General features: G+C 47.1%; 1 protein-coding gene across 2 annotated transcripts; it reads right to left on the bottom strand.

Moving 5' to 3' along the window:
* Window positions 1–912: 912 nt before the first annotated feature.
* On the bottom strand, window positions 913–16,930 carry TSEN54 (tRNA splicing endonuclease subunit 54). 2 transcript variants are annotated; one of them, XM_048818151.2, is made up of 11 exons: window positions 16,832–16,930; window positions 15,828–15,992; window positions 15,068–15,131; window positions 14,827–14,910; window positions 12,998–13,096; window positions 12,436–12,488; window positions 10,774–10,872; window positions 8,141–8,790; window positions 7,483–7,543; window positions 6,239–6,355; window positions 913–2,412 (listed from the first exon to the last, which is right to left on the bottom strand). In XM_048818151.2, exons 1-11 carry the CDS (start codon window positions 16,870–16,872, stop codon window positions 2,262–2,264), a joined length of 1,584 nt encoding a protein of 527 aa, XP_048674108.1. In that variant the 5' UTR covers window positions 16,873–16,930; the 3' UTR covers window positions 913–2,261. The 2 variants fall into 2 exon arrangements, with proteins under 2 accessions (XP_048674108.1, XP_048674109.1); XM_048818152.2 differs by lacking the exon at window positions 14,827–14,910.
* Between the last annotated feature and the right edge of the window lie 267 nt (window positions 16,931–17,197).

Here is a 17,197-nt window from a genome sequence, read left to right as displayed (position 1 = left end):
AGAAGAGATTTTAATTAACATGCCCCTTTCTAGCCTTCTGCTGCCATCTTGCTGCAACGTCAGATTGTTCAGTGGCATGGGCAGGAGGAGAGTCTGGATATCCATCTGCTTTGTGCTCCAATTCTTGTACAGGCATCCAAAGCAGCTGAGCAATACAGCTACAGTTTCTCAATCCTTCCCAAAGTGATTATTAGATTGTAATTGTTTCGTGCTGAGTCAGAGAGTCTTGTCTACCCCAGAGAAACTCATCCTATAGCTCTTGTGGAGTCCATCAAATTTTGCCTTGGAGTAAGAAAGTGCAACTTTGACATCAACGGGAGTTGGGTCTGCCTAACTCCAGGAATAAATTTGGAGCTCTTTTTGCTCTATCTAAGAACAGGCAGATCACAGGAGCTCTCCCCACACTGCCTGAAACATGGAAGAATGCTGAATAAGCAGAATGGAGCTGCCACCAACCTTGTCCAGCCCTTCGCATCCCCCAAGCAGGCAGAGGCACCCTTATTTCCTTCTAGTGGCTAGAAAGGTGCATTGGGGGTACAGGGAGAAAGAGGGTAAATATTAATTCAGAACCTCAGCAGGAGCAAATCAGCATCTTCTCTACTGAAGTCAGTGAAGCTATGCCCACTTACACCAGCTGATGATTTAGGCCAACATGTCAACTAATCACAGGGATAAACAAAGCAATCAGGGCACGAGCCTCTGCCACCTCACTGTGGCACGTGTGGCAATACACAAGGAAGATGTACCAAGCTTACAGCAGCACAGCATTAGGATTCCATGCCCCAAGGATCGTGCATGGACTCACAGGGTCTCTGGCTCTGTAGGACTGCATTCAGCGACAGCGCAGTTCCGCAGGCTGCCCTCTCACAGGACAAGACACTACTGATCAATTTTCACAGAAACACTAATAAATAAATTTCCAACAATGCAAGCCCCTGAGCAGGCAGGAGTAAGGCTTTTTTATTACTTTAGCCTCCAACCCTCCAAAAAAAAACAAAACACCCAAACATTCTGTATCAAATAAAATGCATCTAAAACATTTTCTGTAACACTTCTTAAGAAAGCTGAACCCTGAGCCCAGTAGTGTCAGAAGTCCCTTTTAGCCACAGACCAGGACTTTCTAGTACTAGTCACACTGGCATTTTTGCATAGACGTTAAAGAGTTTGGTATCAGGAGATTCAGGGGAAGGATTCCCATGCTGACAACGGTGGAAGGCAATTGGGTGATATCGTCAATGCTTAGGACAGTGATCCTCAGCCTGGAGCACTAGACCCACAGAACTACCAGGCTCAGCTCATGGGGAATTTGCAGGTTTAATCAGAGCTCCTCTCACTTGCAAGAGAGAGTGAGAAACGTGTTCCTGCATCCAGGAGAAAGGGCGTCAAATGGAAATGGGGTCACACTACTGCGATGGTGAGATGTCGTGACGCTGTGTGTGCTGTAGTTTTAATAGGGGATGATGCCGTCTCACAATGACAAATCTCAACGCAAACACCATAATACAATGTTAGCATGTTCCTCTGCAGTGACTACACGGCTCTCTGTGACTCCACTGGCTTACAAAGCAGCTCTATAAGCAGCTCTATTACCGGCAAGGAGCATTCACCCAGGACTACTATCTCCTGCTGGTATACAAATACCAAGGCAAAGCCAGCATCATCATTTCTGTAGAAGAGTTCTTTTGCAGTGCCTTTATTTCTATCACACCAATAGTTTGCTAAGGATTTTATTAGATGGGTGTTGGTGCAGTAGAGTAACAGAGGCTTGCTATACCATTGACTGTCCTGGTTAGTTTATGAGTCTGATTCATCTACAGCAGTGGTTCTTAAACCATTCTTATGTTGTATTCAGACTGGCCTAGCCCAGTGGTTCTCAGAATACCACGTGTAGATTGCCAGTGAAGTTTGTTCTAAAGGCCCACAAAGACAAAGAGAATGTCATGGGGAAGTGGTCCAGAGGATGATAAGAGCTGAAGAACCAGTGGATTAAAGAACAAAGCAGTGCGTGCTCCAACTAGGAGGGGCCCTACTAAAGCACAGAACATCATGCTTGTTTGTTTGGAGTGTATCTTGCTTTTACGAATGAGCTAGTTCCTAGCTGGCTGAGGCCTGTAGCAGTGGATAAGGTGGTTACCTCTCCTGCACGCAGACTGCTTATCAGAGATTCTATTTGATATAATAGTCCATGAATCAAGAAATTACGTCTTGAGTAAAGTCCTTCACCCTTTTCCCCAAAGCCATTTCTTTAAGGGATGATAAGTTCAGTGATAAATATCAACAGGCAGCTTGAATTCCTTGAAAGAATAAAAAGCAATGTCTCCATTGTCCACCAGTGCAAAGACCACCGGGACATCCTCGCTCTGATAGGCAAGCTGCTTCAGTGCCCGCAGGGATGGGATCTGCTCGTCAAACCTGCAAAAGGAAGAAAGCCAGTCTCTCTCAAACTATCGGAATATTTACAAGGCCAGCCACCCTGGTGAGTGTTGTCTATCAGAGACACCCACCGAGCGGCAAAAATACACTCCAAGGGCTTGCTCCATATTTAATATGAACATAAAAACAGCCATACTGGGTCAGATCAATGGCTCATCTAGCCCAGTATCCTGTTTTCAAACAGTGGCAGTGCCAGATGCTTCAGACAGAGCGAACAGAACAGGGCAATTTACCAAGGGATACATCCCGTTGTCCAGTTCCAGCTACTGATAGTCTGAAGTTTAGGGAAACACGTAATACGGGGTTGCGTCTATGACCATCTTGGCTAATAGCCCTTGATGGACCTATCCTCCATGAACTTATTTAATTCTTTTTTGAACCCAGTTATCCTTTGGCCATCCCTTGGCACCGAGTTCCACAGGTTGACTATGCATTACCTAAAGTAGTACTTATATTTGTTTTAAACCTGCTGCCTATTAATTTCATTGCGTGACCCCTAGTTCTTGTTACGTGAAGAGGAAAGAACACTTCCTTATTCACTTTCTCCACACTATTCATGATTTATAGACCTCCATCATATCCCACCCTTAGATGTCTCTTTTCTAACCTGGACACTCCAAGATTTTTTAATCTCTCCTCAAATGGAAGTTGTTCCATACGCCTAGTCATTTTTGTTGCCCTTCTCTGTACTTTTTCCCATTCTACAACATCTTTTTGGAGATGGAACGAGTAAAACTGCATGCAGTATTCAAGGTATAGGCATACGATGGATTTATATACTGGCATTATGATATTTTCTGTCTTATCCATCCCTTTCCTAATGATTCTGAACATTGTTAGCTTTTTTGATTGCTGCTGCACACTGAGCAGATGTTTTCAGAGAACTATTCATGATGACTCTAAGATCTTTTTCTTGAGTGGCAATAGCTAATTTAGACCCCACCATTTTGTATGTATAGTTGGGATGATGCTTGGCAATGTGGAATACTCTGCATTTATCAATACTTAATTATCTGCCATTTTGTTGCCCAGTCAACCTGTACAATCTTGAATAATTGTATCATATGCAAACCTTACCACCCCACTGTTTGCCCCTTTTCCCAGATCATTTATGAATGTGTTGAACAGCGCCGGTCCCCATGCTGATCCTTGGGGACCCTGCTATTTACCTCTCTCCACTGTGAAAAACTGATCATTTATTCCTACTAGGGCTCTCGATTAATCGTAGCTAACTCACGCGATTAACTCAAAAAAATTAATCGCGATTAATCACCATTTTAATTGCATCGTTAAACAATAGAATACCAATTGAAATGTATTAAATATTTTTGTTTTACAACACAATACACTATATATGAAAATGTAGAAATTGAAGTGTATATTATTTTTTATTACAAATATTTGCACTGTAAAAATGATAACAAAAGAAATAGTATTTTTCAATTCACCTCATACAAGTACTAGTGCAATCTTTGTCGTGAAAGTGCAACTTAACAAATGTAGATTTTTTTTGTTACATAACTGCACTCAAAAACAAAACAATGTAAAACTTCAGAGCCTACAAGTCCACTCAGTCCTACTTCTTGTTCAGCCAATCACTAAGATAAATAAGTTTGTTTACATTTACAGGAGATAATGCCTCCTCTTATTTACAATGTCACCAGAAAGTGAGAACAGGAATTTGCATGGCATTTTTGCAGCCAGCATTGCAAGGTATTTATGTGCCAGATATGTTAAACATTCGTATGCCCCTTCATACTTCGGCCATCATTCCAGAGGACATGCTTCCATGCTGATGACGCGCATTAAAAAAATAATGTGTTAATTAAATTTGTGACTGAACTCCTTGGGGAGAACTGTATGTCTCCCGCTCTGTGTTTTACCCACATTCTGACATATATTTAATGTTATAGCCATCTTGGATGATGACCCAGCACATGTTGTTCATTTTAAGAACACTTTCACTGCAGATTTCACAAAATGCAAAGAAGGTACCAATGTGATATTTCTAAAGATAGCTACAGCACTTGACCCAAGGTTTAAGAATCTGAAGTGCCTTCCAAAATCTGAGAGGGACACGGTGTAGAGCATGCTTTCAGAAGTCTTAAGAGAGCAACCCTCCAACATGGAAACTACAGAACCCAAACCACCAAGAAAGAAAATCAACTTTGTGCTAGTGGCATCTGACTCAGATAATGAAAATGAACATGTGTCGGTCCGTACTGCTTTGGATTCTTATCAAGCAGAATCCATCATCAGCATGGACGCATGTCCCCTGGAATGGTGGTTGAAGCATGAAGGGACATATGAATCTTTAGTGCATCTGGCATGTAAATATCTTGTGATTCTGGCTACAACAGTGCCATGAGAACACCTGTTCTCACCGTCAGGTGACTTTGTAAACAAGAACCGGGCAGTATTATCTCCTGCAAATGTAAACAAACTTGTTTGTCTGAGCGATTGTCTTAACAAGAAGTAGGAGTGAGTGGACTTGCAGGCTCTAAAATTTTACATTGTTTTATTTTTGAATGCAGTTTTTTGTTTTTTTTGTTTTTTTACATAATTCTACATTTGTAAGTTTAACTTTCATGATAAAGAGATTGCACTACAGTACTTATATTAGGTGAATTGAAAAATACTGGTTTTTTTTTACAGTGCAAATACTTGTAACCAAAAATAAACATAAAGTGAGCACTGTACACTTTGTATTCTGTGTTGTAATTGAAATCAGTATATTTGAAAATGTAGAAAACATCCAAAAATATTTAAATAAATGGCATTCTATTGTTTAACAGTGCGATTAATAGCACAATTAATTTTTTTAATCGCATGACAGCCCTAATTCCTATCCTTTGATTCCGATCTTTTAACCACTTGCTGATGCATGACAGGACCTTCCCTCTTATCCTAGAACTGCCTACTTTGCTTGAGAGCCTTTGGTAAGGGATTTTGTCTCAGGCTTTCTGAAAGCTCAAGTACATTATACTCACTAGATCACCCTTGTCCACATTTGTTGACCCCTTCAAAGAATACAACACGGGGGAGGCATGATTCCCCTTTACAAAAGCCATGTTAACTCTTCTCCAACATGTTGTGTTCATCTGTGTGTCTGATAATTCTGATCTTTACTACAGTTTCAACCAATCTGCATGGTACTGATCCTGCAATAAGTTCTAGGCAAGTGCAGCCCTATATCCATACATAGCCCTTGGAGATTTGCACAGGCTGAGGGATCTGCTGCACAGGGCTCATTGCAGGACCAGGGCCAAAGGGTCAATATTGTGGTCCTTATGTTCCAGCTGCTTCTTGCTTTGGGAGGACAGTTACCAACAGCCTCTGTGAACCAGGACATGGTATCTCAGTAAAATAGTATAAAATTACTTCTTGTTTCTACTTAAATAGTGAGCTCTTTGGGGCATGGTCTGTCTTTTTGTTCTACGTTTGTACGTTGCCTAGCACAATGAGGTCCTGGGCCATGTCCAGGACTCCTAAGTGCTATAGTAATAAAAATACTAAATAATAATACCAGCACCATTTAAGCTGCAATATGATGACAACCCAAAGTAGGATCAGGGTCCGAGGCTGGGGTGGAGGGTGACCAGGCAACAGATTCCAACAAGGTGGGGGAGAAAATCTTGGCAGGGCCGTTTTAAATGAAAACTGCCTGATAATCCAGCAAATACACAAGATCCTGCAGTCAGTAACTTTCCACTAGGCTTAAATTTCCATAGCAGCAATACAGGGCACTTCAAATAATTGCACACAGAAACACTCATTAATAACAGCCAGGGTACATAGCCAGTACCTCCGCACACACATCCTGGCATACGGCTTCCCAGGGTCGTTCTTCTTGAAGTTGGCAACTGCATCTGCTTGATACACACTGAAGTTTATCTTCATACCCTCCGTATCCTCCTGCAGCCTGTAGGATGAGATACACATGCATACTTGGAATGACACATCACGGGACTCTGTCACCTCCCAGGCTGCAGATGCATCAGAGCAAGGAGCGAAACAAAGTCTTTAAGTCGGCCTACCTAAAACCCTAGGTCCTTTGCTTCCCAGGGACCATTTAGAATCTTCCTTCTTAGGCAAAACGGCCAGTCCTGGAGTTATTCTGGAAGGGTCTGATCCAAAATCCATTGAAGTTAATGCAGAGACTCCCACTGATGGCAGTGGGCTTTGGATAAGACCCTAAGTGCTTCATCCTGAAAGATTATGAGCCCCCTTGGGAACAAGCCCCCACTACAGAGCAACTCCTTAACCAACTAGCACCATTTCCATGTGAAGTGGAGAACCACACACAGCTTCCCAAGCTTCCTGATGCAAGGCCTGTGCACTAATAGGCCAGCTCCAGCACCCACACCTTGCATGCTACTCTCTCTCTGTGCCCCACGGTGCAGGCATCCCAAGCGAAGGTGCACACTCCAGTAGATCCAAACACAAAGCAGGCTGCTTGGATACCCATCTGCATCATAGCACTAGTGCAAACTACTCGTGTGCAATGTTTGTTTACCACAGACCTGTGCACAACCATCACACAACTCCTCCCAGATAGGAGCACAGCCAGAAGGTTGAGGGATTCGATTTTAAAATCTCATTCAACTCCACAGCCCGCAGCTGGGATGGAAGAGCATCCCAGGGACAAAACACACATTGATAGAGCACTGAAAGCCTATGACATTAGTAGGCCTCAGTGCAGAGAGGGAATGTAAGGAATGAAAGGTTCACTGCAGTATGATGGACTTTGCCCATGCAGTCTAATAAGAGCTTATACACCAGTGCTGTAATCAGCCTGGAACATAACTGATTTGTTGATGGACTCTGCTGCAGCTCCTGCATGGTGACATGGCATTGCATGTACATGCCAGCCCCTCAGTAAGGATGTACCCAGCCCACGGGAGGAGCACTGGGAAGTTCTTTTTGCTCCCATGCACCAGGTACATTAGGCAGTTCTGAAGCCATTGTGGAGAACAAATCACATGAGGAAGGACAATGTTTTGGTGAGTTAGACCCATCTTCCCTACAATCTGCTGGCTCAATACTAACCGGAAGGCTCCATCCAGGATGTGGGAAGGTTGCAGCACACTGATCTGCTGGAGGACAGCAGCTGGTGGAAGAAAAAACAGGAAAGGTTCAGACTCTTTAGTTCAGTCTGTGAAATCTTCTCTACACTCTTGCCCAGTCCAGGTTAGACTCGGAGCGCTTCGCACCTCCCCTCTGAGCCTCCCTGCTTCGACAAGGCAGCCACATCACCCTCCCATCCTCTTGCTACTTCAATGATTTTTACTTCCCCTGTCCCTTCTCCTTAACTTGCCAGGGCAAATACACAGCCTCAGCGCCAGCAGGGACTTCCCTGCTCCCACCTAATTCCAGATGGAAAACAGCCTAATGGGTCACAGAAGAGAGCTGGAAAGTGCTGTCTAGTCTCTCCCCTGGCCAGTACAGGGCCATTCTATGCTCTGCTCGTCCAGGCCGATGCCATGAGGCTTCCTCTGCTTCCCATAGGTAACTCTTCCCCCTCACAGTTAGGATGTTTGTTCTGATATTCAGCCTACATTTCCCTTCCTTCTGTTCCCACTAATTGCTCCCAGGTGGTCCGTGGTGAGCAATCCCTCCCCCCACATACTCGCAATGGGTCACGACACCCCATGTGGGTCACCAATTGGCCAAGATGTGTTAAGGGCTTTTCTTCCAGGTCAGATACCTGCTGAGGCCACTTGATCCGGCTTCACCAGCGGGGTGACAGGCTGGTCCCACAGGTGCGAAGGCCGCCTCCCTGCCCTCCGCTGGCTCCTCTGCTTCAGAAGCTCCTTGTATTCCTGCCAGTTGGAGCAGCGCCTCACCTTCCTGTCTGCATTGATGCTGCTCTTGTATCTGCTCTCCCTCTCCCGCTGCTCCCGCTCCTTCCGTGACAACTTCTCACGCTTTTGGTTGACCAGCTTGCGCCAGCGGGTGGCGTCAGCCTCCCGCCCAACTACATTCTCCGGGAGCAGTCTCTCATCAGGCTGTGGCAGGAAGGTGTGTGGGCAGTCAGAAGCCATGTTGGGGAAGGCGATTCTGGTGAAGTCCCAGCGGGGCAGGTGGGTGTCACTGCAGCTGTTCCCAGCAGCCTTCCCATAGTCTCCAGCCTGAGCTTTTGAGAGACTGGGGGGCTTGCTGAGTTGTACTGCATCAGTGGGAACTTGGGCTGACTCCCCATCTCCACTGGCAGGATCTGACTCTTTTGACTTCTCTGACAAACAGCTCCCTCCAGAGGCTGGGTGACTGGGACCGCCACAGCTGTCACTGGCCTTTTCTCGGGTCTCTTCACCTTCTGGAGGATTCCCAGATGCCTTTGGTTTCTTGTCTTGTAACCTTAAAACAGAAAAAGGGGCTAAAATTCAGAATTTTGCTCCCTTGAAGTCCTTTCAGCAGATTTTGCCCCCCTCCATGGGTAACAAAAACAGTGTGGTCCCTGAGCATGAGAAGGGGAGAAGGCTAGGATACTGGGAGCCCAGGAAGGGGCCTACACACCCTCATTAACAGGCTCTTCCTTAGAACTAGGGTCTTTTTGCTTGTGTGAAGTATTCTGCACCATTTTGGTGCTTCTCAGAGTGATGGATGGATATTGCTAGCTAAAGACAAACACAGAAGCAGGAAATGCAATGCAAGTGTCTCACACAGCTCTGTAAACACACCACAGTCCTGACCTAGGGCACCCCCTGCTATTCCCATCTTGGTTCCTCCTCACACTGTTCTACCCATGCCCTCAAGCACGTCCGGCAGCCCCCACCTCTGCTATTCCAGCCCTGAGCAGGCACTGACAAATGTACCAATGGAATGGAGTGGGTTTAAAACAAAGATATAAAATTCTCCAGGAACTGGGCTGAAAGACTGCTGAATTGCAATTAATTTGCAAACTGGACACCATTACATTAGGCTTGAATAAAGACTGGGAGTGGATGTGTCATTACACAAAGTAAAACTATTTCCCCATGTTTATTTTCCCCCCCATGCTGTTCCTCACGTTCTTGTCAACTGCTGGAAATGGCCCACCTTGATTATCACTACAAAAGGTTTTTTTTCCCTCTCCTGCTCGTAATAGCTCACCTTACCTGATCACTCTCCTTACAGTGTGTATGGTAACACCCACTGTTTCACGTTCTCTGTGTATAAAATCTCCCCACTGTATTTTCCACTGCATGCATCCGATGAAGTGAGCTGTAGCTCACGAAAGCTTATGCTCAAATAAATTTGTTAGTCTCTAAGGTGCCACAAGTCCTCCTTTTCTTTTTGGGCTGAAACTGTTACACAAGATTTGATCCCAGGTCTCCAGACCTGAAAGGCTAGTTCATAAGTCCACAGTTTTACCTCGAATGGCTTTCTGAAATTGCATCATAACCCATACCGCATTAATGTGTTTGAAAAACACTTCTGCACCAGGAGTGACCTAGACTGATTATTCTGCCCTTCCCTGTTTCTAAGTCTGTGGTGCCACCTACTGCTAATTGTGTTAATAAATAATAATGTATTATTATTTGCATTGTGGTAGTGCCTCAGGGCTGCCATCATGGACGCCATTGTTCTAGGCGCTGTACAAACACAGAACATAAAAAACTGGTCCCTGCCCTAAAGAGCTTAACCATACTAGAATTAACACTAGAAGGCTTCTGTTCTTCCATGGCTGCTGATCAGTCCTTTTTCAGAGCTCCTTTAATGGTGCCTTATTTCTTTAGATGTGAAAAGGAGAGAGAGGAGTTTCCTGCAATTTGCTTCTCATATATAGACCTCTCTCTTTCCATTCAAGGATCTCACACACCGACCACCATCAGCAGATGGGACTAACCAGACAATCTGCCCCCAAGCTCAGTTCAGCCCTTGTAACAGTGGCTGTGATAAGGGGAATACATTGCAAAGGGTCACTACAACCCCTGAAGTGTTTGGGTGGAAGTGAAACACCAGTTGCTTTCAGGCAATTTACCTGGGGGACGAGGGGTAGGAGATTTTGTAGTGACATAGTGATGTATGAGCCGGGGCTCCAACACAATACTGGGGGAACAGAGGGCATGGGGAGGGGAAGAAAAGCCATGAATGCATCCATTGTAAAAGATGTGTTGTGAATTGATCGGGATCTGATCACCTGAATACTGTTTCCAATGACATTCAGTCAGATTACTAAACTCAGAACCAGCACCCGAGACAACTTGCAGGGACCAACAGGCTGAGGCTGGTGGGGACCTGTTTGTTTCTTGCCCTTAGATGGAATGGACAGCGAGCAACATTTTTAGCTGTGGCCCAGAACATGGGGAATGAGTTAGTCCATCAAGGGCTTGCCACAACGTGTCTGTTTTCCTTTACCGGGAGCTGGAGCTCCTCTTCCTTTTGCGATGGCATTTTCCAGCGCTCTTGCGAAAATTGTCCAGATTCAGCTGCCTCTCGTATTGAGATGGGACAGCACTGTAATGAGGCAGAGAGACAAAGGGATTAAGGGAGAGAGAGATTGGCAGTGTTAGAAAATCTCTTCCAAGTAAAGCCATAGGTAAATGTAACAGCAAAAGCTTCTCACTGGCTATGGAAACTGCTGCAAGGAGGACTAGGGCAGCAGAAAGAATCTCCCCACCCCGAGTCACTTGTCCAGTCCCATTACTCACGCACCCACGTCCCATCTGAACAATAAGAAAGTCTGTTGTACCGTTTTTGGTGCATAACCCTTGAAGTGCCGGAATGCAAGCCACACTCAGAGACCGCTCCACTTCATCTGAGCCAATGATCTTGGGGGATGCAGGTCTCGGGACTCAAGTGTGGGATGCTTACATGGAATTAGAGCATCCAAGAGGTTAAAGGGAAAAAAACCCTCTAGGGTCCTGAGGGCTGGAAAGCCTCAATTCATCCAGGTGATTTATCTGTGACATCTCTATAAGGAGAAGAAGCGGGGAGCCACCTGCAGGTCTCAGTGACTATTATTTATCATTTGTATTGAAGGAGAACCTATGGGCACTAGTAGTTATGGATGAGGGCCCCATAGTGCTAGACACTGTACAAACAGCAAACAAAAAGTGCCCCCAGAGAGCTTACAATGTAAGTGCTGCACAGTAAATGCTACCTCATAATATACTTGCTATTATCATTTGTATTATGGTAGTGCCTACAGGTCCCAAACAAGATCAGGGCCCTATCATGCCAGCTGCTATACAAACACAAAGCAAGAGAGAATCCCTGCTCCAAAGAGCTTTTAGTCTAACTAGACCAGACAAACATACAGAGGCACAGGAAGATGAAGTGACTTGTCTACGGTCACAGCAGGTCAGTGGCAGAGCTGGGAATGGAATCCAGGTCTCCTAACTCCCAGTCCACCGCCCTGTCCACTGGACCAAGCAAATGACAATACTTTCCCTGAGGCTGAGGAGCCGTTGAATGTTTAAAGCAGGGCTTTGGAGCAGAGCCTGGAGCTGGAGCACGGAGCAGCTCCAGAGCAGTGGAGCTGCAGGTTTTTGCCTGGAGCTGGAGCAGAGCTCCAGTGGGGGAGGTTTAGGTTGGATATTAAGAAAAACTTTTTCACTAGGAAGGTGGTGAAACACTGGAATGCGTTACCTCGGGAGGTGGTGGAATCTCCTTCCTTAGATATTTTTAAGGTCAGGCTTGACAAAGCCCTGGCTGGGATGATTTAGTTGGGGATTGGTCCTGCTTTGAGCAGGGGGTTGGACTAGATGACTTCCTGAGGTCCCTTCCAACCCTGATATTCTATGATTCTATGATCATGGCTTCCACCATACAAGGGAATTACTGGCTCAGCTCAGGCTTCATCTGCCAACTAAGAATCACATCTAGAGATTCCCAGACCCCTACGAAGATTCCTAGGCCTCCTGTGCCGGAGCAGTGGATCTGAAGAAGCAAGCCCACTATAGCAAAGGGGAGCCTAGGAGAGCAGAGCACCTCCTCTTTGCCCTGCATCCGGGACATTCCAGCATGGGTTCTGAAAGACAGCAGCAAGAAGGGGTGAGGAAAGGAAAAGCCAGATACCTGGGGCAGAATCTCAGCACAATGTAACCCAGTCTCTTCAAGTGGCTGAACACCTTAAAAGAGCAAAGAAAACCAAGAATGTGAAATGATCACCTTAAAAAAAATCAATCAGCATTCTCTTTCTGTATCATATGGCAGCTGAGTTAGATACTATCTGAATGGCTGATTCAGACCAAAGACAGCTAAGCATAGAGTGTGCCTAGACTCCAGTATTCTCTCCACAAAAAGTACAAGAGAGATCATATGGGTAAAACTTCATTAGATGCCAAAGCACCACAAATCTGGCTGGGACTCTGCATGGCTTGAGAGCCAGCATGGCTGTGGGAGTGATCATCCACATGGAGAATCTGACTGGCACAAATGCCCAGCTTGCTACAGCACCCAAAAAGTGCCAAATGCCTCCTGGGCCTCCAGTGATACAGTGGTGGAATAAATAAATAAATAACTAAACTGCACCCCCCTCCCTAAATTGTAGACTCCCACCACCATCTGAATAGGTGACCTGTAACCACCCCTTACCCACTACTATGATCACTACTGATGTCAAATCCTTTGTGCACACCTGGTACTGCAGCAGGCTCACCGTCCCTTGGGACAGCAGGGTCTCATAGGCTTCTTGGATTGACAAGGGCAGGTCCCTGTAAAAGAGCTGAATAGAGCCCTGAAAAACAGAAGCTGGGGTTTAGGAACCACAGGTTGCAGGAAACCAGTATTGCAGGGTCCAGGCCCATTCCTTCCTTGTGGTCTCAATAGCTGGTCCCAGCATCCAGCTGCTTTTGACTCAAACTCCAGCTTGGTGCTTCTTAAGTATCAAATTATTTTAATGTAACTTCTCTCCTACAAATCTGTGATGCCAGCTTATTCTCAAGTGCACAGTGGCACGCTCCCTCTATATTGGGTCTAATGGGGTGGAGTTAGCATTGGTCAGCACTGCCACAAAACTTACTAAGTTGGGCCTTCCCATGCAAGCACACACATTGCTGTAACAACGAGGAGTCCTTGTGGCACCTTAGAGACTAATAAATGTATTTGGGCACAAGCTGTGTATTCACTGTTTATACATTGCTGTGTAATCAAAAAATAACTGGCAATAACCTGGGCTAGCTCCTGAAATATGTTGAGCACCCACAATCCCCAATGACCTCAGAGGTGGCTATGGGCACTGAGCTTCTCTCAGCCTTAGTCTCTCTAACATTGGGGCCTGCTCATTAGCTAATTTTAAGCTAAACCTCTCCCACCTTGATTTGGTTGCCCACAAAATACCAAGTTACCAAGCACTAGGAAATATGCCTCCCGCGGGGTAGATGCATCTTGCAGGTCTTTTCTGTCTCTAAAACCTACTTGATTCTGTGTCCAGCGGCCAACTGCACAATTTCATTTTCAAATCAGGCCACTTATGATCTCTAGCCCTTGGCAAATCACAACCCCAAATCAAAAAAGCCCTTGAAATCAGAGTTTGAATGAGACCATCTGCTGTCCTGAATCCAACAGTTTATCAAAACAAGTGCATCTTTAGACTTGAATAGACGGTCTTGAGCTGATAGGATTTCTCAATGGTAACACATAGGTCCCTCAAGAACAGAGAATGCCAACCCAGCCTTAACTGGGAGCATCAGGGCTGAGAATTCTCTGGGCAAAGGAAAAGAAACTGGTCTCTTTGCTCTCATCCCTCTTTGACTTTCTGTTTGGCAATATATGCCAGAAAGGGGTGCCAGGCATTTAACCACAGAGCAAGTACAGCACTGGAAACACATGTACATGCATCTCACACACTAATACACCTCAGCTGCCTCACCTAGAAGGACCTGATTTGGTGCCTAATATCCCACATCATCTACATAGATAATAAAGGACACATTTTGTTCCAAAACCACATGAACGATTATGCATCAGGATAAAAATATATGATTTTGTTCCACAAATAAAGCACTGGGCGGTGCTGGCCCCTAAGAAAAGGGGTGCCCTGTGCATTTTACACAGTTATTTATTTCCTTGTACTGCAGGCGGTAACCCTAATAATGAAAGATATGTTGCACCAGAGCATGAAAGGGTTGACAGCTACTTTAGGGCACAGGCCCCCTGGCTCTTCTTTGAACCAGTGGCCTAGAGTAGAAAGGTTTTGTGTCTCATCACCTACAGCCAGTCCGTCAGGAATTGGGCCTTTTGAGGACAATTGTTTATTCAGATTGTAGTAGAGACCAACATGCGCCATGTGGTTTCAGACTGTGTCCTTAAGAGTATACACAAGTGGAAGATCTTGAACTATCGAGAAGGATGAAGGATCCACTGCAGGTATCCTTATGCTCTCTCTGCCTTCCCAGCTACTATTGCTCCTGCAACAGTGTTATTCAAAAAGAATCCACTGCCCCCAAGCCTGGGCATCCTACTCACGCATTCCAGTAGATAGAGGGCTTCCTCTGGCAGTAGGCACTGTTTGCCATGCACTGTGAACCCCATAGTGTGCCAGAACTTCCCCTGGGAACAAAAGGATAAATCTGTGATGTGCTGGGGCCATCCCCTACTCAGAGCCAGGCTTTCTCCCACACTGGGACACAAATTAAAAATCAGACAGACAATCTGCATTTACCAGCAGGAGGCGACAGTGTCAAACTCATACAACATCGCCACTTACCGCAGGGGATTTCAGCTCCACGATGCCCTCTCGTGGCTTCCATTCAGCTTTCACCAAACTTCCCCTGAGAAGTTAAAAAAAACCCAACACATATCAGTAGACAGCAGCCCACCCTTCCTTTTCCTCCTCAATGTAATGATTTAACAAATCTTCCTCTCCATCAGTATGTGAGAAGGCAGCAGGATAGGAAGTTGCAAACTTCCAGAGGGAGTTCTCTGAGGCTAAAAGCGCTCCTGCCAGAAAGGCTTCCCATCTGAGCCCACAGTACAATGTACAGTAACATTCTGCAGTTCCTGAAATCACTCTACACTGCGGTCTCCAACACACAAAGCAAAGCACATGCTCTTGTGGGGGGCGTTTCAGAACTGCAGAGAGGGAACAAAGAGCGACTTGGCAAGAGGAGTGTGGCTCTAAAAGGAAGTACATTTTTAGTGACTTGGAGACAGGAGTCTTGGGTTCTATCACGGGCTTGCCATGTGTGCAGAGATAAATCATGTCACCTCTCTGTCTCAACTACTCCATCTGTAAAATGGGAAGATGTTTAACTCACAGGGATGCTAGAAGGCCTTAATATATTCCTGCAAGATCCTTGAATGAACAGTGCTATAGAAACCCACTGTACTATCAGCATTAATAGATCATTAGCATCCAGGGCATGACTTCTCCCTGATGCAGTCTGATCATCCTGAGAGTCAGCAAGAGCCCCAAGGGCAGCGTTGCCACTGAGGAACATGATCTCAGTCCAGATGAAGGAACTTACAGCCTCTCCACACGCTCCTCTGCCAGGAGCTGCCAGTGCTCCTCCCGGCACCGGTGTAGCCTCTCTGCCTGCTCTTCCGAGCTATCGGGGATGAAGTCCTTCTGGCCGTGTGAACACTGAGGAACCTTGCGGTCACGCGTCCGAGCCGCCAGCAGCTCAGCTGGGCTGGGGGAGATTAAATGTTAAGAGAACATCTGGGCTGCAGTTCCTTTCCAAAAACTCCTGCTGCTTGAAGATGCAGTCCCAAAAGGGGGGCAGGGGAATGCTGGCCACCTCGCTCTGGCTGGCTCAGGGGGTTGATAACAAGCTTGCCTTCCTCCTCCAAGGGACTAGCAGGAACCAAACACTCCCAGGTGACGGCTCTGTGGGAAGGGGTTTTGTGCACTAAGGGGGTACGGCAGCCGAGTGCCCAGCAGGCAGATGTCTGTGTCACAGTGTTCACACCTGGCACCCGGCCCCTTGGCTGGCATTGGGAGCCGGGAGGCCAAGCCACTGAGGTTGAGCTTAGCCTATGGCCACACAGATTGTGGTTCCGCAGGTCAGGGTTGAAGCACGCTGGCAGGGGGAAGCTGCCCACGCTGGGCACCTGCTCTGGGGCTACGGTCTGCAGGGCTGCCCAGGCCCCTCTGCCAGCCCCACTGCCAAGGGGCAACAGATTTCACCCAAGGTCCAAACAAACTAGCGTGTCACGGGGCAGGAGACTCCCTCCCCCCTCCCTGCTGGCAGCGCCGCCGCACTGGGGTCCTGCTCTATGGGCTAAATAGGCCTCTGGGGGACCCCCACCAGGGCCCCACTCTGCGGGGGCGAAGGGGCGCTGCCCCTTTATCTGGTCCCCACGTCCACACACGGGGGGGGGGACGACGACGCAACACTGGCCCTTTAACCCGCCGCCTCCCCGCAGTGCCGGGGCGTTCGCAGCACGGGGGCGGGGGCTGAGGTGCTGCCCCGTTAAGGGCCCCTGGAGCCCGATTGCCCAGCGCAGGCCAGCCCCCGCCTGCCTGTACCCGAAGAGGCGGCCCACGCGGGGCTCCCGCTCAGGCTCCATCCGGCACCTCGGCGTGGCCAGGCTCTGTCTTCCCCTGTAGGCCGGCAGAGCTCCGCGGGGTCCTAGTGCGGCACGGGTACCGGGAGAGGAGGCGCTTCCCCTGGGTCCTAGTGCGGCCCAAGTTCCTGAGCTTTACCAAGAGCTAGGCCGGGCCGGCCTTGGGGGTCGCAGTGGCCAGGCTGCCGGCCTTAGAGCGCCCCTAAGCGGGGCGAGCCAGCTCACTGGTGCCCCCTGCGGGAGCCACCACAGTCTAACACTATCCTCCAGGGAGCCAAGACCCTCAGCTGCAGACAGGACCCCCCTGGACTGGACTGGCCCCTCTGGC

The sequence above is a fragment of the Caretta caretta genome, chromosome 14 (genome assembly GCF_965140235.1).
Source record: "Caretta caretta isolate rCarCar2 chromosome 14, rCarCar1.hap1, whole genome shotgun sequence".
Taxonomy (NCBI): domain Eukaryota; kingdom Metazoa; phylum Chordata; order Testudines; family Cheloniidae; genus Caretta; species Caretta caretta.
This window is presented reverse-complemented; position numbering and strand designations above follow the sequence as displayed.